Below are 26,324 nucleotides of genomic sequence, written 5' to 3'. Positions count from 1 at the left end.
CCTGGACCTGACAACCTACCCAGGCTAGGGTGAGAGCTGAGTGGGAAGGATGTTTCCCATTTCTGCTATTCCTTTCCCACTCAAACGGGGAGGAAAAGTTAAAGTTGCAAACACTTTTTAGTTTGAATAAAAATCAGAGCAGGTTGTCTGAAATAATTAATTGAACAAAATTCATTTCTGTCTTCCCGGTTTGAAAAGTTCCGAATTATAAAATAAAGATCTATATCCAAAACCATGTCACCCCTGCCACCCTCCCAGATTTGCACCAGTTTGTTTTGAAAGCATTAAAATGGGGCACCTGATCATTTCAAGGTTTTTTCCTGACCTTTTTAAACGTACAAACAGCAAGTGTGCTATAACTGGCCTTTTTCCCAGGGATGTTTCAGTGAGTCAGCATTTTCTGACCAACATATTCCCATCTTCTTCAAAGAGTCTCAACTGGCTGCAGTGAAAAAAGCCTGAGCTTTGAAAGGTCAGGGAGAACTTTGTGTGCTCATCTTCACACAGACCCATTTCTCTCAACAGATCCTGCACAGGACATCAGTCCTTTTCTCTTTGCTACACCAGGTCCTGCTGCACTTAATTCTAACGAATGCGAGCTTCCCTACCAGCACTACCTGGCACAAAACATTTTTAACTGGGACAAAAATGTGACTTAGTTGATGATAGACAGTGACTTAGATTAGCTATTAGGAAGGAATTCTTTGCTGTGAGGGTGGTGAGACGCTGGCCCAGGCTGCCCAGAGCAGCTGTGGCTGCCCCATCCCTGGCAGTGTTCAAGGCCAGGCTGGATGGGGCTGTGAGCAGCCTGGGCTGGTGGAAGGTGGCCCTGCCCGTGGCGGGGCAATAGGAACTTTGTCATCTTTAACATCTCCCTTCCAACCCAAACCATTCTGTGATTCTATGATCTTTTGTGCAAGAATAAGGTTAAATCATATATACAATTAGATCCCATACACCCTGAGTTCATTGCAGACAGGGCAGATATCAAACTCTGTTTGTTAGGTAGGACTGCCACTCTGTGGTGTTTTCCATACTGTTTTGAAGGGTTTATAGTCTGATTTTTTTAGTTTCTACCATGAGCAAATTCCGATTTCTATGGTTTTGAGTTTCAAGAACTTGTGTACAAAAATAAATGATAAGGAATACAGACATGCCTACACAGGGTTGCTAAGAGTGACCATGCTTTGCAACGAGACCCACGTAGTGCATACCTACCCCCCAAAGGATGGGTTCCTTCAGCCCAGCAGACAAACAGTATTTCCTCAGGACACAGAAGTTAGGAGGACCACAGGGCCATCGCTGCCTTTGCTAACGACCTACTGTACCACCTGGGGTGCATCACTGCCCTCCTCCCTGCCTCCTCTCCTGCCCAGTCCTTATTTCAGGTGTGAACTCTGCATCTCAAAGCTCTACACATGAAGGCTCCCTGGTGGCTTAGTGCTTCTGGAGACAAAAATTGCAAGAGGTAAGAATGCAGTGACAGCTCTTCCTGTGGAGGGAGAGAACACACACATACTGCTAAAGAAAACAGGACATGAGATTCTCCTCTGGCTCTGATGCCACATGGCAAAGACTGGCCACATCCACACCACCCAGCACTTCTCCCTGGACCTCCTCCAGACCCCAGGAGGTTCCCCTCTTCACCCTAAGGCGTAATTATTTTGTGCGCATTTCTTTGGACTGCTTGAGCTAACAAGACAGCAGCCCTACAGTCCAGTGGGGTGATGATTCCTTAGCATCAAGGGTGCCGTACGTGCCTCAGGGTTGGGGTTGAGACACAGCTAGGCTGTGGAGCACACCAAGCCTGCTATAACGGCACTGGCTGACTGCTGTGACTTAGGTGTGCCACCCATTACAAAGTGCTGACAATCAGGGTCCCAAGGATGAGTTCTCTGCCCAGCCCTCTTTTATTTAGCTGTACCAATATGGCCAGAGGTGCAAGGAACTGAACCACACCAACCCAACAAGACAAAGCAAAGAAATCAAGATCCTCCCCCCTTTTTCACTGGGCTTTTATTTGCTGATGACCAAGCCTAAGCTCTTCAGTCTTAGGTATTAATTCAGATAAACATTGCAGAAGAGTTTTCTAAACACAGAAAGCAAGAAATTAACCCCCCAGCCAGCCAAGCTCTTTGCAGCCTGTGCAGCAGGAACTGAGGCAAGCGAAGCCTCATGCTGCAGGAGCCATGCCTTGGTGCTGAGCTTGTAGACCTGCACTCAGAGCTGAAAGCACCCATGAAAAGCCAGAGCAGGAAGACAGCTAACCGAGAGAGAGAGGGGTGGGCCAAGGGAGGGGAAGGAAATGGATGCTGATGCTTATGGGCCGAAGAGCATCCCTGGAGAACGGGGACCAGCAATATCTGATGGCAGTCTTGGCGCTGTACCAGCCTCAAAGCTGTCCTACAGGAACTTTCTCCAGGCAACACAGCTCCACCACTGTCACACAGCAGTATTGCCACCACGTAAAAATGTTTTTTCACCCTCACCCAACACCCACAAAAAATTGTGGGTCCCTCTGGACAAACAGTTCCACCAAACCTGCACTTATTTTCATTCTGCCCATCAGATTCACTCCATCAGAAAATCAGGGACAGAGAAGAAGAAAAACGCACCTTAAAAATTCTTTCTAGTCCCTCCAGCCAAACTGATTGGTGAGCTGGCAAGTGTACCAGGCTAGGATGATGCAATACCCAGAATGAGATTACTGCCCTCATTTCCTTTGCAGAGGTGTGTAGGTGTAGCAAAGACAGAAGGCTGCGGCTGAAATTGAGGACCCTAACAAAGAAGCAGAGAGGATGGAGATGTAGAAAAGGTGGAGGGAAGGAAAGGAAGCAGGAGGAGAAAACTTCTAAGTGCCTTTTTAAATTCTGTTTTCTCAGACTTGCTTAGCTCTAATCTTTAATTCATATTTTCATTAGTCTCTTTGCTCTGTAAAGTCTGCATTTCGTGTAAAAGGACCAGCTCAAACATCAATTATTTGACATAAGTCAACCCCTTGTTAAAGTCCTCTACTCTACATATATGTAGGCTCCAATAAAAGAAGCATTAAACATTCATTAAATTAGAAATACATGAAGACAGTGTCTGCCACTCTTCTCATACAGATATGCTTAATAATCCCAACCTTCTAGAGCAGCAAAAGCAAACCCATCTCTAATCCTTTTAGAAAGCCTGACCATGCAAAACACCCCAGCCTCCTGCAGTTTGCCTGTGAGTCACCCAGATATGAGCTCTCGCAGGTCAGATCCTCAGCTGGAGTAAATCAGAGTGAAACACCACTGCCAGCACTACACCAAGTGACACAGACTCAGGATTCGGCTTAGGCTTCTCTTGCAGCAAAAAGGTTTACAGCAATGCAACTGAATAATCATGTCACTTTTGGTCTTTTAAGTTACACCAAGAATCTGATCAGTGGGGAATAGCAAGACCACTTCTGCTTTAATTTCAGTGCTGCCTGGGCTGCTGGTGTACTGCAAAAGGAACTTGTTTTCCCAACCTGAACCTAGGAACTTTTTCCCCCCAAAAAACCCAAACCCATCCCCCTCCTCTACAATATACTATCATGATGGTAGTGGATCTTGAGCTACCACTGTCATAGGCTTGTGCACAAAAATTTCAGCAACATTTTCCCAAGGGGAAACAATCACTGATGAGAAGATGCTTCTTCAAAACTATTTTTGAGTTTAAAGAGCAATGCAGACCATGTAATGTGTTTCGCACATCTCTGTGAGCTGTGTCCACTTAATGATTTGGAGCAAGTCGCATCCAACAAACGGCTCCTCATAATCCTTCCCGACCCTTCTCTTTAGGGAGCCCGTAGACATTCATTTTGAACTACACTGGGGGGGAAGCATGGAAACATGGTTAGGACCTGGGGTAAAAATTCAGGATCAGCGGCTTTCAGCTCCTGCCTGGCCTTTGGCTGTCTGGCAGTCTTCTCCTGCCTTGTTTAATATCTAATAAACTACCATTTTCTTGCTTCCTGGGCAGAGGAAGGGACCACGAATGCTCGGGAAGCTGACCTGTGAGTGTGCAGATGAACACATCGGGTCAAACGGGGCTGCTGTCCTGCTGGCTCCCTACCACAGCACTCTTTGAATTGAGCTTTTCCCAGCAGCATCCCTGTCACTCTGATGCTACACAGTCCAGCAGCTACCGCTTTGTGTGAGCACTGAGCTGTGTGACAGAGTTAATCACATTAAGTGCTGTTCAGTTCATGTCTTTTTTTGTTCTCTAAAGGCTTTTCCTCTCCCTTGCCTCTTTTAGTCTATCCTTCTTCTAAACACCAGGCGGTGGCAGATTCAACTCAGCCATCCTTGATGCTATCCACCACCACCACCTCCTGATTTTGGAAGATTTAATGTCTATATACCTTTCCAAAGCTTTTCACTGTTATTAGATGAATCTTTCAACAGCTGTGTCCACAGGGAGCAGGTCACAGTCTTGAGTCAGTGGGGGCATTTAAGCACCTGGATAATCCAGCTGCCCGAGATTTCCAAAGGCAATGGAGGGGCTAGCTCTTGACAGATGCTTATGTACCTAACTCTCATCAGCAAGTTCAGCATCTACATGCCTTCAACCATTTGGCCCAAAGTAATGGAGGTGAACGAGCTCCACTGAAAATCAATTTCAGTGAAATGACTTCTTTTTTCAAAGAACAGTAAAGCAAGTTCTGAAGTACTTTGTCAGGGTGGTGACCGCCTGGCCCAAATATACCGCCTTGTTTTCAATCTTGATCTTCTACCGGATTTTAAATCAATCATTTTTTTCCTCTGTTGGTAGTCAAATCACTCCTTTAATTGAGGTAATAGGGCATCACAGTTTACACTCCTTCTGGTAAACACAAAGAACATTAGCCGACAATCAAAAACGCATCCTTTGCAGTCTCACAAATTTTCTTCTGTGTTCAGCCTTCCAAACCGGTTGATTTACACAGCTGGCCACAAAGCCTTGGTGCGTTGGGTTCTGTCATCACAATGTTAAGTTGGCTTCTGCAGGTTCTGCAAAAATGGAAGACGGCTCCTGATTTGGGGTGGCGTCTCTGCATCAGCACAGCAGTGCTAAGGAGGCAGCTGCGAAACACCCACCAGCCCCCACATTGCCTGAAGACGAGCAGGTCCTTCTCGTGACCCCTCAGCCTGACATCTGAATGGGGGGAGAGTGGTGGAGTCAAAAGTTGGCTGGTTGCCATGAATACTTCATCCACCAAGAACGAAGGGTGATGCGGCTACGCTATGCTACCGGCTTCGGTCTCCGGGACCTATGGAGAGGATCGTGGAGTCCAGCAAAGTCCAGCATGGGGGATACATCATCTTCTTGGCTGGTCACATTCAACTTGCATCTGCACAATCAATCAGCATATTGCATAGACTTTGACTGAAGGGGTTTTAACTGCAATCTTAAAATCTGGCCATTTCAGGAATTCCTGAAATAAATTAGAAGAGGAATTTTATTTAGTTGTTTTTTCCTAAAGGAATTTCCCCATGGCTTCAAACCACTGTTTTCCATAAAGTAAATGAATATGAAGTCTTCTCTCATCCTCTTGCCACATTTTCTGTGCCACCTTTATCCTGCAACAGCTGTATATAATCGAATGGCAGACAAAACATCCTCTCCCCAAAACCTTCCTTTTTTTTCCTCAAACTTTTAGTAATTTTTATCCACAATTCATTGATTTTTTTGTACTGATCATGGTAGGAGCAGATGCTTTCCAAAACAATGACCTGGAGATTCAATGATCCATATCTTGCAGATAAATAACAAGCTATATTTATGCAGTAAAGCACAGGTAACTTAATATCCAGGCACTGGATTATTCAATATTAAAATCTTGGCACATTTCAAGATAGCCGATAATTTGGAACAACAGAGACCATGTGGCAAAGTTCTTTTTGTCACTGTTGGTTAACAACATGCACTGTTAATCTATTACCTTTGCCGAAAATACAATAAATAATTTACATTTATATGGAGCCTTTTGTTCTCCAAAATCCCAAAAGGTTTTCCAAAATAAACACATCACATTGCCTCTCTGAGACAACACTTGGCCATCGATTTGGTTGTCTCTCTGATTCAGAAGGAAGAGCCCAGTTCATTGACTGCATCACCAATACCTCATTCTGTGGCATCTACATTTTCCTGATAAGTCTACCTACACAAACGGTAATCAGTATTAACCCTGCTTAATTTATAAATGTAAATGAAGTTCCTGAACCAACTTCCACCCAGCGCTTGGCTGGGCAGGATGGGAACAGCCTGGCCTGGGGGCTGCCTGCCCATGTGCCAGCACCAATTCTTCCTGTTGTCCACAGCAGAGCTTTTCCAAAGGGACACCCCTTCGGCCCTTGGAGACTTCCAAAAATCATCTGCTTAGAAAAAAGGCATTTCTACCGAGCCCTTGCTAGGAAAAGGCAGCCTCGAAGGTCAGCCCCTGGGTGTTACTCTACACAGTGGCGTGCGGAATTCTCTCAGGGACACATGTAATGAATATTTGTTTGCTAAAGGAAAGGCTGCTCTCAGCTTCGACAGGCTGGGAGAATCCTCAGGGGTTTTCTGGGCAAAACATGCGGCGTTACAGAAGGAACAGGCTGGGGTGCAGAATGCTTATTTCAAATTAACTCAAACAGAGAAATAATGAACAGCAAGTTTATATTCTCAGTAAATTAAGAGAGAAGCTTAGGTAAAATGTGGCTTTATATGCATGGAAATAAATTATTATTTACTCGCTTTCGTGCTCATGCCCTCAAAGATGAAGACATTTGTATAGAATTATTAATATTTATAGCATATTACAATGAATACCCATATGAGCTTTCCCTGAATACATGCTACTTTACCGAAGTAAAATCTGTTGAAGGTCAAAGGCATCTTTTACTTGTGTGTAGAGGCCAGGATCAGACTCTGTACTTTGAAATCTGTATCAGCTGTGATAATTTAAAACTTTAATTAAAGACTCACTGAAAGATTATCTACAAACATGTCTTCCTGCTGCCCAGTATTTCATCACGAACGTCTCCAGAAGCCCACGCTAACGTGAGTAAGCACGCTTGCCAGGAAGTATTTCATTGTGGACATGTTAGCTTTTATCTGTCTTGTTGGGTAACAAATTCTTTTGTTGAGGATTGGTGGCAACAAAAATTAAATTAAAAGCAAAACCAGTCCCCAAAACAGAAATTTATAATGCTTATTCTGTTCATCCCTCAAGAAAATGGAAGTGCCACAGCAAAGTCTATTTTAAGAATTGCGTTAATGTATGTGTAAATGGGTGAAGGCGCCTTTGAAATGCTCTGAGAAGAATTTCACACTTTAGAGAGGAGAAGAAGTTAACAATTCTATTGTGGCATTTATTAGAATTTTTAAATTAATTTCCCCAACACAGCTGCGCCATAAAATTCCCCATGATGATGGATTTTTGCTAATGTCGAGATTATTTTTGGATAGAATTCTGAAGGAGCACTTTGTGAAATCAGGAGAACACGGGTTGCTGGGAGCCCTGTGCTGCCCTTTTCTTGCCTCCACTCACCTCCAGCCTTTCCCCAAGCAGCTGCGAGGCTGCTAATTTGAAATTGCATCTGTTTTTCCTTCCACGGAGCATCAAATGGGGGACAGATGCACACATGTGTAAAGCTGAGCCCCCTCAGAGCAGTGAGCAAAGGTCAGCGTGCCACTACCTCAGCACGGCACGGGAGGAAGGACCTCCAAGGCCACCTGGGGACACCCTGCTGGAGCACATCCACTCACCCCCCAGGAAGGGCATGTTGGGAGCACGTGGTTTCAGCTCTGAACAAACAGCACTGGCGAAGGTGAAACACAATTAATTTATCCCTTTGTGCACAGCAGCAGGTGAGAGTTGTTTGGAGCTGGCAAAGAGGAACCCATTTAATCTGGATCACAGATTAAACCAGATGAAGAGATGAGAGTGATGATACAGCAGGGATCCTCCCATCCTTGCGAGACCACATCCAAAGGGTTGAAGGAAATGCAAAGAGCAATCTCACAGAGATACATAAGGAAGGGCTTTAAAAAAACATCCCACCAATAGTGAGGTTCAGCCCCCAGCAATGGATGGACCTATGGGGAGGGACAAACGGAGATTTGGAAATGAAGAGTTCAGGGTCAGGTGAGAAGACCCAGGGAAGTCTGAACACCACCACACAGGCATGTCTACAGCCCTGGACACAGGAGGATGGGACCTGTGGGGGATTTTTGCTTGGAAAGGCTTTGGCGTAAGCAGAGTGGATAGATGTTCTTCCTGAACTGCAGGAGAACCTGGGGGCAGGAGGGATAGCACAGATGGTGGCAGCCACAATTGATTTTAACAGTGCTAGGCAAGTTAGATCCTGCAGAGGAGAGAGTTAACAATAGCTGACACACTTTTGTCTGGAGAAGTCACAATGACTAGAAATAACAACTCGGGGCCATAATTCTGTGGTCTGTCAGACTACCAGGGATGTGAAATCCAGTGACCTTTCATCTCCACGACAGAAATACTGTGCAGCACCTGGAGCCATTGTCCTTAAAACACACTCTGACAAGCTGGGTGATGGGATACAAAGGAGGAAATGTCCTCTCCTTCCCTCACCTCCAAATTTTAACCTCCCAGTGAACTCCACCTGCTCTGTGTGTAGTGCGGTATCCCTTGCTGAGCACAGCCGGCTTTGCACGAGCTACAGCATCTAGCGAAGCACAAGATAACAATTCTATTTCTTTTGACAATAAGGAATAAATCTCCAAAGCCACTTGTTCAGACTGCTCTTAAATGATGGTAGAGGGAGAGAAATTGATATTGGCTTTTTATGAATCTTCAGGTCAGGTATGTTAGAATCAACAGATTTTTGCATTAACCTCACTGCTTCACAGCACTTTTGCCCTTGGCATGATATAATTAAGAAAGGCATGAAAATCTATCTGAATGTATCGAGAGGAAATTATTCTCCCATTAGTAGCAGCAACAGCTAAACAAGCAGGCAAGCCACGCTGCTAGCAAAGTGTAGCAAATGATGCAGGGCTGTGTTTTAACCTAAACCAAGGATTTTCCTTACCAAAATTTTAAGGAGTAGCTTTTGAAATGAAGACTTGCACTACGTGTTGTTCTGGGGATTCTGTTGTTCCCCCCACCCCCAACAGCTGTATCCTTGAGCTTTTCTGTTTGCCAGTCTAAAATGTTGACCACAGGGACTGAGACTAAGCTAAAATCCTTTCACCACACTGAAACACGGCACGGTAACTGCCTTCACCATTTTGGTAGAAAGCAAAAGCTACTGGTTGGAAAGAAAACCCCCAAATAAAGAAATAAATAAATAAAAACAAAAAAAGGTGGGTAGGGGGGTGGGTTCAGTCATTTAAGTGGTTCTGTCAGTTTGTGCTATCTTCATGCATTTGTGGAACTGAGCTTTAATTGACTGGCTGCGCCGGAGAGCTGAAAGATAAATTCTTTGTCTCAGGATGAACAGACAGCGTAAAGCATTGCAATTCTCATTCATTAGGATGTGTCAGAGGGATTCAGAAGGGGAAGAGACACAACAATGTCTGTTACTCTTGCACATGAAGTTCCCAAAAATGTAAGAGGGAGACGAAGGGTGTGAACCACACCAGGAGCCACATCCAAGAGCAGTAACAAAATTTGCTCATCAGATTCCCTGTGAGAACAGAGACTACCTTGACACCTACTTATTTCCATCACTGTGTGAATTATTTGATTTCATTTGAAGGATAAAGCCTTGGCCAGTCAGCTCCAGCTGCAGCAGGCGGAGCAGAAAGCCCTGCCAGCCGAGGGGTCTCACATCTCATCCCTACAGTCAGGCTGGGATGCAAGAAGGGGTTCAGCCCCCCTCCACAGCACCGACCATGTAGGTATGCTCCTTGATCCCAACGAACAGCTATGCCACCGCACCGCCTCTCCCCTTCACCCACCAGTGCCTCAGAGCTGTGCTGCAAGCCCCGGTCTCCCCGGCCCCATAGACCAGGATCCCCAAGGCACGTAGGATGGTGAGAAATACTTCCCTGCCTAGAACGGGTTTCTGAGAACTTTATATCTGTATCCCCTACAGATGAGTGAAGAAAGAAGTGGAGAAATTTGGCAAAACCATGGAGAAAGCTTCCTGGCTTCTAGCTGAGGGTTGCAATCACTACACCGTGCCTTGAAGCCCCTTCAGCAGGTGGCTCATTTTCCTTCTGTCCCCCTGTCCTCCTACCCATCAGTAGCAGCTGCTTCCTTCCCCTTCCTCCTGGTTATCTGAGCACTCTGTTTCTGAAAGTCACTCCTGGTCACCAGGGATGTTGCGGACTGCAACACAGAAAATCACTGACATCCAGAGTGGGGGAGCCTGGTTACAGGGGGGAATGGTCATGGTGGTAAAGGGCTGGCAGGGAAATCCAGCAGCTCCTGGACCTATGTGAAGTCACCTTTGGGTCTGCACTGCTGGGAAGCCAGAGGGATGCTCACAGTTTGGATTCATGTGACGCAAACCAGATGGGCAGGAATTGGTGAGTGCTGCCACCGTAAATGAGGTGGATTCAGCATGGTACCCTATACGTGATGGGAACACAGAGGCCAAACACACACGAGCGGCGTTTGCTCAGGTGTAAATGACTGAGCTATGGTAACAGACACGGCGATGGCCAGTGTTACCCCTCTGAGTCATTAACCCAAGACATCAATCTTCTTGAGTGCGACGGGAAACCTCACACCCAAGCACGGTGGGCCATGTGCAAAGGTGGCGGATAGAGCTGGTTAACATACCTTTTCTCTGAAGTTCATCAACAACAATAACAAAACAATGAAATTTCCTATAAACATTTTCTGCTTTTCAACAGAAACACAAAACTCTAAATGAAAATTTTTCAAAATATTTTAAAGTAAAAATCATGGTTTAATACAAACCTCAGAATTCCAAGTTGTATTTTTTCCTTTTTTCCAGACTTCCAAGTCTTAATTTTGCCAATTCCTTTAATAAGAATATTTTGCATTTCCAATTCTTTGCCTTTTCTCTGTCTTAAAGAGCAGAAAATGTGTTGAAAATGTTATTTCTTTGTAAACATTTTCATTTAGATCCAAAAGCAACCATTAAACTTATCCAGCAGCAGTGATGTATGTAAGAGGAAATATATATGGATAGTGAATTCTAAACACGAGAAGATGAGTCTAAGTAGCCATTTCTTACATGTTAAGAAAGCCATGAAGAGGTTTATGTGAAGCTGGCTCACCTCTTAACCTGTCCTCATATTTATGTCAGGAGAAAGGTGCTTTTCCAGAGACATATGTGTGTACAGGCTGCAGCACAAGACCAGGGAGACCTTCTCTGGAAACAGATTTATTTTCCAAAGAGGTACTTTCGGTCATCCCAAAACCTGTCTTGAAAGTGTTGCTGAATCAGACTCCAATTCATGAAATCATTTCAGCAGGACGATGAGGGCCAACACTCCACACACAGACGCCAGCACACAAACTAACGGTGTTACGGGCTTGGTGGGTGTCTTACTGGCCCCAGTGGAAGTTTTGCCATTAATTTCGGTGAGTCTTCCCCTGGTTTTAGCTAATAACCACTGCTTTCTTAATTTAGGGACAAAGACTCTCTCTTTTCTTCTATACTTGATTTCATGTTAGACTAATTATGAGAAAAAAAGCAAAGACATGAAACTACTATCACTGATATTGGGACTCGGTCCTGTAAAGCCTTACTGAAGTCAGCAATCCCACCAACTTCTATGAGAAGACACAGGCCAGGAAGGGCAGCCTTAATTTTCACAGTTGCCACCTCGTAACTGAAGCCCAGGCACAAGGAGAAGCATCACCCCCAGTGCCAGCCTGTGCGAGGGAAGCAAATCGCCTGGCAATGCATCAGCAACAACATTTTAACGAAATGTTTCCTTTACATCTCTTAAAGCCAACACAGTACTTTCTTACCATTTTTGCAGACAGGACAACACTGTTCTGGTTCATAGACTGGGTTGACACACTCGGGAACTGCGCAGTCTGCTACAACACAGTGAACTTCATTGCTGGGCTCGCAGCGACACCATTCGCATGGCGAGGGCTAGGAACAAATCTAAAATTAGCCCATTTCCTCCTGTAGCTCAGAAGTTTGCAACATTTCTATCTTGCCATAAGATAAACACATCAGCGTTCAATACCTCTTGACTGCATTCATTCATCATGGGTAATATAAATTAACCTACAGAACAAAATAGCAACATCTGCAATAGGCAACCAGAACATCAGAAAAACCAGCGAGCATGATACTTGTTTTCCCAGAGAGAGTGTGGGGTTTCTGAGCTTTCATGAGACTTTAGGTCCCTTCATCAAAGAAATCCAGCTGAAGCCACTAGGTCGTACCTCTGCTCTACCCATCTGTTGTTATCTTACAAATCTGGCTGGAAGCAGAGCAGGATTTTGGAAGATCCCGAGTGGTGGTTCATCCCAGGAAGGGAGGACAGGGTGATTTTCCAGGTCATACTCATAGCTCATGTAGACCACCACTGCCAGCAAACCCCAAGCTGTCAGAAAGGTGCTCCTGGGGTGGCCTGCCCATCTGCCAGCCTCTCAAAAGGCTTTCATCCCCACTTTTCAGAGCAGAGGAGCGAAGTGTTGTTCTTGGAGGGGCAAAAACATTTTACTCTGATTTTATGCACCACCTGCATAAGGGGTCTGTAAGCACTCCCAATAACATAACCCATTAGATCTGGTCCTGGTCCCACTCCTGCTTGTTGCAAAAACTGCCTCACACAAAATATGTAAATAATTAAAAGCCTGAATAATTCTGCTGAAGTCAGGGAGTTCTGGATTAAAGCACCCAGCTAAATGTTTTCGTTTCAGCTCCATCAATTCAGTCTCTATCCACTGCCAAACAGTAGAGAGCTGTCACTGTCTCACCCTTTGAAAAGCTGTGGAAATCTGTTGAAAAATAGAAAGGTCAGTGTTTTAAGGTTCCCAGTGTCCTTATGTGTGCGTAAGTGTGATGAAAGAAAGGATGACAACAGAGCTAAGAAAAGAGAGTAAGAGAAGAATCTGCAAGGAAAATATCTTCCTTTCAGTATCTGTAGGTTCAACATGTAACTCCTAATTCCTCAGGAACAGTAAGTCCAGCACTAACAATTGAATGAGTAAATGTGGGAAAAAAATCTGCTTTCTGTTGCATTGATGGGAACCTGCAGCAATGGGATTTCCTCCTTAATTAAAAAAAAAAAAAAACAAAAAAAAAAAAAAAAAAAAAAAAAAAGTGAGATGCAAAGCAGAGGAGGATTCATCCCCGTATGTTTCAGACCCCAGTGATAGGTCACTCATTTCTACAAGACAGATACAACTAGTGAGCCCTGGTCCTGGTTCTGGCAGGTAAAAAGCTTTTCAGTTCACCTCTAAGAAGCTCTATATGTCTTGAGTCAAATAATTTATCCCCAGAAAATTCATTTCTACCTTAAAATGCACTAATTAAAACTTCCCTTGCTTTGTCTCAGCATCTGCAGTCTTAATTCCCATCACCTCTCATTTGCTCACGGCTTTGGCAATTTAGATAAAATCAGCACTCCTTGAGCAAGGGAAGAAGTCTGTGGAGGTGGAATTCCTGTCTCTAATTATCTTTCCTCATTCAATCCTGCCTTGATTTCTGTCTGAAGCACCAGGAATCTAAATTATTTTGACTGACATTTCTTATTCAAGGCTATTTAATAAGAGGAAACAATACAGAAGAAAATAGACAGAACTATTTGCTGAGGGATCAATAAGAAAATTGCTGCTTTGTTTTTACTCATTTTAATCGCTAATTATATGGAGCACTAGAACCAGATCTTGTGATTTGTGGCAGCTTTCACTGACGTATCCTTCAGGACCTGTCCCCATCTTCACTACTACAGTGGCTGCAAAGCTAAGAAATATGTGATGCATTTTCAGGACTGCAGCCCAACCTATGGCTTAAACGATGATCATCACAAGTAGAAGATGCCCCTGAACAACTCTGCAACTGAGTAAATGAGACATGACATACACAGGTTTTGCTTGTGCATTGTTGGTGTAACCTGAAAATAACACTGCAATAAACCATGATGTTGCTTGACACTGAAAGCAGCTTTTCAAGAGGGGAGAACTGCACAAAATTAAAGCACACCTTGGCAGTACAAGGAAGGAGTAGCCAGCAAAGGAAAAGGCTGCTTTGGCATGAACAAGACTCTTCTCAGCCACCTCCTCTTCCCCATCTTACCAAGGTCAAGCTACTTGGTCTTGCTTCCATGATCTTCCTCTATCTGACCATTTTGTTCCCTTGCCAGTGCCCCTCACCTCCATGGGTGACTCCAGCCTTCCTGTCCACTTAGCTGACGGATGTCTCGGCACTTTCTCTCGTGGGATGTGCTTTGGGATCCGATTTGCAAACCCCTGGTCTTTCAGAAAGGACTTTACACCAAGCACACTGATTAGGCGTATTTTACTGTTGTTGGTGGGCTCTGCATCCCAGCTAGTAATTTCCCTGGAGCTACCCTTTTTGTGGAACCACTATGGGACACTGGACAAAAAAGTCCTCTATTTATTTACATAGGCAATAGGCAGACCAAGCAGCAAAATGACAAACGGGATCAGTGAATAACAGGGAACCAGTGAAAGATGCCCCAAAGTTTTGTTTCCTGACTCCTGATTTAAAGGTTTATCACTCATGGAAGAGGGGTGGTTTACACTTTTGTAGCCACTGAAGTTCAAACACCAGCTAACACCAGTTCCTGAAAAGAAACTTTCATACCTACTGAAAAACAAGGTTGAAAAAATACAGAGAGTTTCTGAAGCATGAAGGAGAGAGGACACAAATCAGAGGCTATGCCATTCCCACATGGACAGTGGAAACTCTTTATTGGTGTCCCTTAAGCTGATATCCTGGAAAAAGTGTTAAGATTAAAGGATCATAAAAGGCTTGGCCTAGAAGATGATTTATTCACTCCACCTGTCCAAAGCAGAATAATCTCTTAGAAGACTCTCCAGGGAAGGATTTGTTAGGAAGGATTTCAAGAGGTGTTGGTGCAGAAACATTCTTCTCACCATTATCCAAAAGGAAAGGATGTTCACAGTGCCCTGCCAGAACACATCCACAAAACTGCACGGTCAAGGGACATGCTTTAATAAATGGACCCATCATTAAAACAACAGGAGTAAACTGGGTCCTTTTGTAGATAGGTGGTGCGAAGCGCCTTAAACTCCTTTTACCCAATTTTCACTTACAACAGGCATGAGAGCACTAACCCTCAGAACCAGTGAGGAAATACGTTCTTTGATGTTGTCAATGTAGGAAACAAGTCAAGCCAAGTTGATGGGAAGCAGACTTCTAACCAACCATTCAAGGGCTTTTGAGAGCAGGTGAAGTGGGACATAGAGCATAAGGGACCTTCTCAGTCTTAGCGTTGACCCTGATTCACCTCTCCTTTGGCCAGTCACTTCAAAGAGACCACAGAAGCACAAGGATGTGGACCCTGAACACTCCTGTTTATAACCACATCTAAGGTCACAGCCTGACTTCTATTTCTCTTCTGTTCTGTTGATCTCAAAGAGGAATGCGACCCCAGGTTTGGCTGGAAGGGCAGGTTCCTTCCCTGCTTCTGCCAGGGGACGGCCCCATCCTGCACAGCTGGGCAGCCAGAGGAAGGAGCCAGCACTCATTCGGCTGTGTGGATGGAAAACCTTAGTCTCAGGTGCTGTCAAATGGGAAACATCTGCAATCAGCACAGTTTGTTAACAAAGAAAGAAGGAAGGAAAATTAAAACCACGAACAGAGAATACGCATGGCTAATAAAGATTTTATGTGCATGAGCACATAATGATAAACTTGATGGATGATATAAACAAACAAACGAAAAAGGCAGCAAAGGAAACAGAATGAAAAACAAGATACACCCTGAGCAGGGGAGATCAGGAAGCCAAACGAGACGTGGATACCGTATCTCCTAATCTTCATTCTCACACACACCAGCTCCCCACCAATTTCACTCTCTTTTTGGAAGCAAATGTCAGCACATGTAGGAATTATGATTGATAACATCATCCAACTACTCCTCACAGTGATAAGGGGCTCCCCCACTCTGATGGCACTGGGCACCACGTGGTCCTTCTTTAGTCAGCTACTAGGTTTCACAAAACCACAGAGATTTCATGCCTCTGAGAGGTCTACACTTGAGGGCTCCAGCAGGCCTTCAAGTCACCCAGAAGGACTGGTGATCAGGAGATTGCATGCTCAAACAGTTCTTCAGGAAAAGAATCTAAAATAATAATTCTTCCCAAACTTAAGGGAGAGCTGGAGAAAAGAAAATTAATTCAAAACTCTGTGTCTAAATCTACTCTTTTATGCTTTTGTGTAGCTGAAGAGGTCTGAATCAACAACCTCCTTAGACCATGGCAGCTAATACAATCACACAAATAACCAATACACAAAACTTCAAGCTTTTAGGCAAGATATTGCAAGAAGCTTCTGCAAGACCTGAGCTTTACTGTATCTATTTCATTTAGCCATAGAAATTCTCTCGTCCCAACTACCTACCAAACCTCAGCCGTATTTCACCCTTAGCTCATGCCCTGTCCACAACTGCAGCACCCTAAGCCACCTCTCTGCTGCCCCAAACACGTGAAAGACACTTCTACAACATGCAGATTGCCCTGCAAAAGCTTGTTACTGAGTAATAAGTATTCTCCTTGAGTGAACGGAGGGAGCATGTGTATATGAAACATTACACTGCAGCCCTCCTCCTTCTGCCTCCAATAAGGATTTCTCTGCCTACACGCCTGCTTGTCAATCACTCTCAGCTGCTTCCACATAAACTCTCTAGAGAGGTGGAAAGGGAGTGATTTACCTAAGACAAATGAAAAACTCTTGAGGATGACATCTGATTGATACTTTTTCTTTACCTGTTTGTTCTGTCAATCAGAAGCAATTTTTCTCGGGTTTTGGTCTGCTGTCACATTCACCAGGCTAACTGTGGTTTCCAAGTGCACTCATTTCAGCCCTACATGTGGGCTGTCACCCAGCTCATAAGAGGTATCTCAGACCAAGTTTTAAAGCTGCAGTCTCCTGTGATCAGCTGTGATTAATCAATCCAGCTGGTTTCACCCAGACTTGAGGTTTGAGGCTTATACTCCTCCAGGAGCTGGGAAAATGGTGCTCATTTTCCAAGCAGCCTTCTGAGAAAGAGCAGCGTTATCTAGCACCTATGTATTTCCAGAGCCGGAGGACCTTACGTCATTAAAACACTACACACAGACCTGTTACTCCTTGAGACTTCCCTCTTTATGAGTTTAGTTGCCAGCTCCTGATCTCCTCTAGGCGTGTTTAGCCCAGCCATTTCCTGAGACTTTGAACATCTCCTCACTTTTTCAAGAAAAGACTTTGAACCGTGCAGTACTTTCTTCGTACCCGAGTTTTCAGCCTCGTGAAAGGTTTGCATCTTTGCTGGAGCTAGCATACAGGCTGCTCAAAGCTACTGCAAATTCTTGCAGCTGCCCTCTAGTCATACTCTCCGAGATGCAGTTACCAGGATTTATTGGGCTGCTCTCTTCCCCCTCCTTCCTGTATTCTCCAGCAAAGTTTGATGAGGGTACTTGTATAAGAATCCCATACTTGAAGATCAAAGACTTAATCTCATTTTCCTATACTTGGCACTGGTGAGGCTGCACCTTGAATGCTGTGTTCAGTTGTGGGCCCCTCGCTTCAAGAGGGACACTGAGATGCCGGAGCGTGTCCAGAGACGGGCAATGGAGCTGGGGAAGGGTCTGGAGCACAAGTCTGATGAGCAGCCACTGAGGGAACTGCGGGTGTTTAGCCTGGAGTAAAGGAGGCTCAGGGGGGACCTTACTGCTCTCTACAACGACCTGCAAGGAGGTTGTAGGCAGGTGGGGGTCGGTCTCTTCTCCCAGGTAACAAGCGACAGAACAAGAGAAAACAGCCTCAAGTTGTGCCAGGGGAGGTTTAGATTGGGTATTAGGAAACATTTCTTCACAGAAAGGGTGTCAAGCACTGGACCAGGCTGCCCAGGGAGGTGGTAGAATCACCATCCCCGGAGGTGTTTAAAAAAAATGTAGCTGTGGTGCTTAGAGACATGGTTTAGTGATGGACTTGGTAGTGCTGGGTTAACAGTTGGACTTGATGATCTCAAAGGTTTTTTCCAACCTAAATGATTCTATGATTCTATAACTCTATGATTCTATGAAGTGGTCGCATAAGGACCATGTCCTCATGTTGTTTGACTATTGCACAATGGCCCTTCATCAATTACATACAGCTACTAGCAAACAACCACAGAGCAATACAAACGTTACAACTATTATATCATAAATACTTGACATTTCTTTTGAGGAGGGAAATAGAAAAGCTTCGTGTAAGTGTTTACAACCACCTAATGTTACAGTAGACACGTACTGATCATCATGCAGAGGCTGTTCATGTTAGTAGAAGACAATGTAAGTATTACCACTGAATTGAACAGACCTGCTCTTGAGGCTTGTGATGCTTTTCACTGTCAAACAGGTGTATTTACAAAATTGGCAGAATGACTGGAGAAATGAACGTGGTTGTCTGGAATTTGAAGTGGTGTATCAACAGGAAATTAAGCCAGCGGGCTCGCTTTCTGAGCCCCATGGAAACCCAAGGATCCATCATACCAGAGCAAATGCTGAGCAGATGCCAGGACTTTTGATATCACTGCAAACTTTCATCAGGCATGTTAGCTTCCACCTCCTTCAAACACCAAAAAGGAAATGGTGCATAAATATATACCTTTTCCAGGTTGTATTCTGAAGGGGGAAAATGCTTTTCATGGTAGTTCTACTGAATATGCAGTTGCAATGCTTTCTCCCCCTTTGAGAACGTGTTAGAAAGAGAAGTACAAAGCCCTTAAAAAGAAGAAGATGCCGCCATCTCCATTTCTACTGTTGTCAAGGTGGTTTTGAAATGGATCTAAGCTGGTACTTCCACACACATCTGTCAGCACCTTGCCTTAGACTGGGATCCACTAGCTGTACCCACATGCACCTCCTGCCTACATGTCCCCAGGAAGGACTGGATGTGTCACATCCCCCGCGAGTGCTGGACTGTAAGGGAAAGGAAGCTGAAAACCATCACTGCTGCCAATCTCTCCTTCTCTTAGTTTTCAAGAGACTGTGTGCCAGCGCTCATACAGATAATCACATTCAGCCTCCCCCCTCAGACGGGCTCGACTGATAGCATCCTGCTCTATGCAGATAAAACAGCAGGCAAAACAGAGCGATGTAAAGTGAAGTCTGTCAAATTGGGCACTTACATCTTAAGAGTAGCTGTAACTTTTAATGACACTAAGGACAATGGCAATTCTGATGGAAATGATTTTTGTAGCTACAGTTTCAGGTGGTGAATTTATTGGCAGGAAGCAAGAAAGGGAAGAAAGTTAAAAAGGACCTGATGAATAAAATCGGAGGCAAAAACAGTTTCCGCATTACGGCTGAGGTGGGAAGTCATAAACCAAGGGAGATGAATAAAAAAGAAACTGGGATAGCATTCATCAAAGATACTCCCAGAGTCGAAATTAGAATCATTTTCATTGTTATTGAAATTGCCTGTGATCTCAGGCAGATTAGCAGGAGATTGCAGGATAGTTCAAGAAAGCTTTCAACTGAGAAATTTTGCAGGTGCCAAACTGCAGAGAACAGGTAACTAGCGAGTCCCACCTGAAGGCGAGACTGAAATCAGCCCATTTCTCTTCTGGGCTGCTCACTTTGCCTTTACTATTAGCAGCACATAAACAACCATCTAAATTGTTAGAAGTTTGGAAAATGGCTCTTTTTTGTGTGTGCGTGCATGTGAGCCAATACAGGAACTTGCATGGGGCAAAAATTTCACTCATTTTTGTCACTTATTTAAAAAAAAAAAACACACCTCCATCCAGCTGGTTGAGACACAATACCAATTATACTACAGAAACCATAACGACTTGGATTTTCCATAGGTGGAAAGTTGCTCAAATAAACAATCTGGTGAGTGATTATAGATGAGTACAATCACTGAAAACACCATCAGGTTGCAAATGATTTTGCAACAGGAAAAAACTACTAAGTCATTAGATAATTTATTTGCAGTGAAAAACTGGAGCTGTATCGCACTTATATGGAGCACTAGCAATACAAATGAACTGCGCCATCCAAAAATTGAAAAATGTTTGCACCATACTGCAGGTTGGCTAAAACAAGGAGCTGGCTTCCAAGAAGCAGCAGAAGCGGATGCTGAGATCCTGTACTTCTAAGGGAGCCCCCAACACGGATGCAAACGTTACTAATGTAAGACTGAAATGAAATGACAGATTTCTCACTCAATGGAAAAGACAGGAGAGACACAAATACATTGCTGAAAACATTTTCTGTAAACGGTGACTCCATTCTATATCCAAAGCAACCCCATCACAAGGAGGCTGAAGATGACTTGCCTATTTTCTTAGCCTACAGATGCTGCAGTTCTCCAACCAAAGCTTGATTTCGGTTACCCCTAACTGCTGCTTGTCTATTCACAGCTACAAGAGTCTTTCCAGCAGGCTGGTGATCAGGCTTGAATTCTGGAGATGGAAAGGCATAAAGGTGCTGTAATCCCCCCAGGTCATGCATACTTCTCCCCTCTGCCCTAGATCATGCCTGTCCATACCTGGAAACATTATCCTTGCCATTCTTCTGTAAAAATTCCTGGGGAGCTACTACAGATCAGTAAAGCCAGATGAGGGAGAAAAGCACAGAAGATGTGCCTCACCTGGACACACATCTCATGATTCAGCATTGCGACGGCATTAGGAGCTTTGTACTCATATATTTGCTATGTGCCACACAACCTGATGGGTTTAAATGGCTCCTGGAACCACTTCTGGATCTGGAGAGTGACTCCTCCATTAGCTGATGAGAGAGAGACAACCTTGAGCTGAGCCCTGGCCCTTTTTCCACAGGAGCTGTGTATCTGCAGTCTCGTGGTTGCTTTTCTCTCCCGAGAGCAGCAGTGGAGCTTTCCGTAACAACATGACTTTGCACTTCTTTCATAAGAACGTTCTCTGTTTTGATATATGTCTCATTTTATTCCTTACAATAGTTGCACCTCACCTACCCTGGGGCTGAGGGGACCAGAGTTCTCCATTACTTTGGTGATAATTTTTATGACTCTATTACAATAGTTTTTCAGTTCAGACATGCCCAGGACACAGGGAACAGGACTCCTTTTAAAGGTTACAGATAAGACAGATGGGACTGTGACTCCACTGTGCGATGCACAGCCCCGTTCAGGCACAGACAAAATGTTTGTGTGCGCTTCACATTTGTTAAGCTCCTTTTAATATCAATAGGGAAAGCGAGCCCAGCTGGCACTTCCCTGCTCTCCATTCCCTCGCTGCCTGCTCTTGCAGTGAAGGAGCCTCATCTAGGAGAAAGCCGTCTGGGCAGGGAGAAAGGAACCAAGGACCTGGTCAGAAAGGTGATGGTGATCCCTTTCATATGTGTTTTCTCTGTACCTGAATCTGCTGTTTTCTTCTTCATGCTGCAAGGTGGTAGAGGGTGGTGAGATCAGCTCTGCGTACCGTATACTTAAAATACTTAATCTGCATTAAGGAGGTACGTAAAACATAACCAGCCATCACTGGGAGGCAGATTTGGATCTCGGTCCTATTCCTTCTCCTTCAGTTTTCGGTCTGGGTCATGAGCTGCACTTTCCACAGCCACGGTACAGACCAGGTAGATTTACACCCATGATGGATTTGGCCCTGTGACACTTTTACTCACAAGATGCCCAGATGACGGCTGTTTAGCTGACCTGAACGCAATCTCTGGCATCAGTCTGCTTTGTCTGAAGACAAGCTGTGTCCCCACGCAGCTCAGGCAGCTGGAAATAACCACCCTGGCAGGTGACTCGGACTGGGTTGCAGCAGTCAAGGGCAGGTGTGAACTCCTCTTGCTGTAGGCCCCACACTGCAGGTTTCAGTGCTGTACCACCCTCAGCCCTCAGCGTTTCACACAGTTTTGAACCTCCTGTACCTTAAGGGAAACTGCTCCCATCCTCCCCTGTACTGCAGCAGGAGCTCCTGTGTCCCAAAGGCACACCAGTATCCTCCCTCCCTCCCCCTGAAGGAGCACCTCCTTCCTGAATGCTTTGCTCTTGCTCACTTCTGATGAGCTCAGGATTCCCTCTGGCATCGGAGCTGGAGACAAAAGCTCGTTACTGATCCCCACGAACACGCTCTGTTGCTATACTGCCTTTTCCGCCCCCCAAGGAAAGACATGTTGGCTGAACCCAAGCCTATGTCCAAGGAGCGGTTAGGAACTGACATCCTTCTTTCCTTTACATTGCTAAGGGTACAGGAGCTGAAGGGTGCTGAGCACCCAAAACTACATCTACACGTACATCCCCTTCTCCTTTGCTGTCTCCAGGCCCTGCTTTAAAGCCCGGTCCTGCCAAGCGGCCAGCTGTGGTTGTACCAGTGGGTTACCATCACGTGTCTGCCTGGGTTTGCTGCAGTTTTAGCTTCCTTTGCTCCTGCGCTTTGACACTCATCCTGTTCTTATTGCACACTGAGAGCTGGGAGAGGGGCCGCCGCATCATAGCAAATACCAACTTGTTCCTGGTTGCTTTTTCTCTCTCATTCTTCACTATATGCACATATTTGATAGCCTAGCCTAACTTTTTACTTTCTTGCAGCTGGCAAGGTGGATTAGGCTTCATGGGAGCTCCTTTGGGCAACCTTATCTCAGGTCAGCATCATGCAAACTCCACAGAGGAGTAGCTAATTGGTATCGAACTTTACACCAGTGTAACATGTCAATGGGCCACCTGTGAACCATGCGGCTGCAGCAGTTCATAGCAGTGGAGAAACTGTCCCACCTGCCCACAGAGTAAAGCAGCTCTTTACTAGCTGGCACTATGGAGAAGGCATTTTCCACATTCTCCTGTCCTGTCTGCCCCTTGTATCCAGTTGCCACTTCTTAAACCCTCAGGAGAGAAGCCAGCAAGGTCTGGGAGGTTTCTGTCCCTTGGGGTGTTACACATTTGGTTCTGAGCACAACTGGGAAGGATGTGAAATGAAAACATGTTTGATGAGGTTATCTTGATGAGGGAATACACTGGGGTCTGCTAACACAAGGAGCACATGGGGTTAACCCTCAGTCAGAAAGCCTAGGATGACCGCAGTTAACAGACTGAGAGATTCCCTGCTTTGAGAAGCTGCTTCAACCCCTAATGCTCCTCCAAGCATACTGATTTCATTATAATTCCCAAAGAATTACCTCTGAACTGTGCCACGGAATAAAGAGTAAGGAAGCCTAATGCTACATGTATTTTTATTTTGCAGCTAGACCGAGTGTTGTCACTACATGACTTATCCAATTATAGTCCTTAAAACAATAACTAGGATAATTAGCTAATTGAGCATTATTTTTAATGAATGCAATTCTCCATAAAGCACATTCCAGTAGCAACAAACACACACCTGCAGTTCTTCTCGCTCTGGTGGGGAACAGTTTTCTAAAAAACTTCTCGCCAATGATCTGTCAGCATTTCTATGGATGCCATCCTTCTTCACAAGCCGATGACCTAAGGATCTCATGCTCACCAGCCCTACAGAAAACTCTTGGGTGACAGAGATGGATACAGCTTGGGAGACCCAAGGGATGAGCACTTTCTCCTTGGCCCCACTGAGCACTGTCTGGCACGGTAATAAAGCCCCAGACTTGATTTTACCACTCTAGGAAGGAGCTGGTTACATTTGCACGTACTACACATCCCATTTTCTTAACAGCATGGCTCCAGTGGCAAGGGAGGGGGGAGGAAGTACCAAGGCCTCCTCCCCGGCTGCGCAGAGGTATCTCCTCTCTTTCAGTGGCTCTCTGGACAGCCCTCAGGTCTGGAAGCAAGTAGAGCCGATGGGCTGTTTCCTAGAAAGAATAACTGAAAGCCCAGCAGCAGCTTTGGTGGTACAAATGTTGGGCACATGTTAATTCCTGTGTCATATTTACTGGAAAAATACCAACCCCTTGGGCTTGCACGTACAGGCCACATTCTGCACTGTGCTACCGCACCGCTGCACTGTGAATAAAACATGGGGGCTTGTGCTTAATTCCTGGTGATTTTGAATCATGCTGATGCTCAAGTTTTGGGTCTCAGCTATTGCCATGGGGAGCTTTGAGAGAATATGTGTGCAGTGCAGGCGGCACCGCTGAGCTCTGAGCTTTTGGGGCCTCCGTGTATTACTGCGATCTGGGGAAAACAATAGCATGGGGGTTTGTAGCCAAATTTTAATACAGCCCATCTTCTTTCACCTACTGTAATAATATACTTGTGCATAATGTAATCTATATGCTATAGAATTGGTAGCTAAGTACATAATACAACTTTAAAAACAGGTATCACTATAGATCAGTATGTGACATGCCTATCTATTTTAGTGTGTTTTCTTGATACAAATTATGACAGAAATACAGTAAGTTAGTAATTTCAGATTCCTTTGCATAGACATTGTCACTGTAATTTTGCCAGGAGGGAGATAATAAATCATACTTTTCCATCTGACTGATGTTCTGTTTCCCCTGTCTGATTTCATTGGCGGTATGCTATCTTCAGAGCTGGCATTGTTCATGGCTCCTTTTATTAAAGCACAGGCACGTTATTGAAATTTCTTTTGTATTATGATTTTCTAGCCGTACGTGAAATTGCAGAACACACAAGAAGATAAAAAAAAAAAAAAAGTCCCATTTGTTTGACTCATAGTAGAAAAAAACCCTGCTGTACACATCTTGGAGAGAAAAATGCCAATATTAAAATCAGGGCCCCATGCTGGCTTGGGTTAGTGATCAGTTTCTTGGAATTCATGAGCAAAGATCCAAAAACTGCTAGTGATTTGGATCACTGGTTTAGTATAATACCAAAAAAAGATGTTAATAATGTTAGTTTTTGCAATGATTAGCTTGCCACAATTTAAGTACTTTTCGAGGTTCACCAGGAAACTGAACGCTCATATAGTATTGGAGAAAATTCAGTGAAGAACCTTCCTTTCCTCCTCGCTTGTTTTTCTAGTGGCCTAACAAAGCTCCACAGATTTAAGGTGTAGTATCTCCCACGCTGATACAGACCACAGCATCCACATCCAAACCTGCAGCCGGACAGTCCAACACACGTTGGCAGGGCTGAGGGACTCTCAGAGCAGCCCACTGCACCACCCCAGGCACTGGACAGTTGCACACCCTTCCCCCTCCCCTTCCCTTTCAGCCCAGGGCTGCAACAAACTCCTGTTTTCCACCTAAAACAGCATCACCCCATCAGTAATGCTCTGGGAACATCCCAAGTGTTTCATTCATATTTGATAAGGTTGCACTCCCAGGCTGGGTAACCAGTGGTCAGAGCAAGGCTGTCTGTAGTTTGCACCATTTAATTTCTATTTCTGGCACGGTTCTGGGGGTGGGGAATCACTTTTTTGGTTTCATTGCCTGCTTTCCTCCAGTGGCAGAATGGACACACTGCATTTCAGGGACTGAGCGATGCTGTGATAGCAGCTGAATACACTCTTGCATGTGCTAACATCTTTTGATGAGAGGCCTTATTTTGTTAAGTTATATTGAGATAATTGCATTAATAAAACATTTTTAAAGAGCATTAACAAAGGAGAAGGAGGTGCCACTATTCTGAAGTAAAGGTTTCCATAACGAGCTGAGCATTAGTGTATGATAATGCTATGCTTATACAGTCCTTCATTTATTTTGGATTCTGATTGTATCCCGAAGATCCCTGTTAGAGCTGTGATCCCTACTGTGCAAAGTGCCGCTCAAGAAGACATAAAGTCAGTGAGATACAGAAGCCCTAGCTGAAGGATTACAGAAGATTTGCGGACTAAACAGAGCAATGAACTTAAGATACAGTGGCAGGAAACACAGGAAAGAAAAATAAAGCAGAACTCCAGCAGTGAAATCCTGGCTCTTTTTCAAGTCAGTGGAAATTTTGCCCTATAATGAAGCTAAAATTTTCCCTTTCCTGTTGTTTTGGTTTGATTTTTTTTTTTTTTTTTTTTTTTTTTTTTTTAGAGTGTGGGGGCCTGCCCAGGAGCAATACTTGTTCTCCCATCCGTCAACACTTGTGCTTGATGCAAGGGACAAACACTTAAGCATCTTCTGGGGACTTTTTGAGTGAGGATAGGTTTGGGAGCAGTGAAGGTGGAAGGGGAGAGGACAAGGATGGGGAGAAGTCATCGGGAAGGGCAGCCAGATGAAAGGCAGCAGCAGAGGTTAAACACTGGCAGAGCCAACAGCTGGAGGAAACTGCAGCTCCATGCTTGGCAGAAAGCAGGGCAGCCACTGAAGAGCGCCCAACAAATGTCCTTTA

General features: G+C 44.7%; 1 protein-coding gene across 2 annotated transcripts in view; it reads right to left on the bottom strand.

The window, feature by feature from the left end:
* The window catches only part of VWC2L (von Willebrand factor C domain containing 2 like), a 55,205-nt gene that overhangs the window by 21,701 nt on the left and 7,180 nt on the right, over window positions 1–26,324 (bottom strand). The window contains exons 3-4 of one of the 2 annotated variants that reach the window (XM_040604613.1): window positions 11,909–12,038; window positions 3,792–5,428 (exon numbers count right to left, since the gene is read on the bottom strand). In XM_040604613.1, the coding sequence (XP_040460547.1) occupies window positions 5,403–5,428; window positions 11,909–12,038 (156 nt within the window). In that variant the 3' untranslated portion in view covers window positions 3,792–5,402. Of the gene's footprint in view, window positions 1–3,791; window positions 5,429–11,908; window positions 12,039–26,324 lie in introns of those variants that run through there. The other variant, XM_040604612.1, reaches the window with a different exon arrangement.

The sequence above is a fragment of the Falco naumanni genome, chromosome 8 (genome assembly GCF_017639655.2).
Source record: "Falco naumanni isolate bFalNau1 chromosome 8, bFalNau1.pat, whole genome shotgun sequence".
In the NCBI taxonomy this organism is placed as follows: Eukaryota; Metazoa; Chordata; class Aves; order Falconiformes; family Falconidae; genus Falco; species Falco naumanni.
Note: the sequence above shows the minus strand (reverse complement) of the source record. Positions and strands in the feature narration are given on the sequence as shown.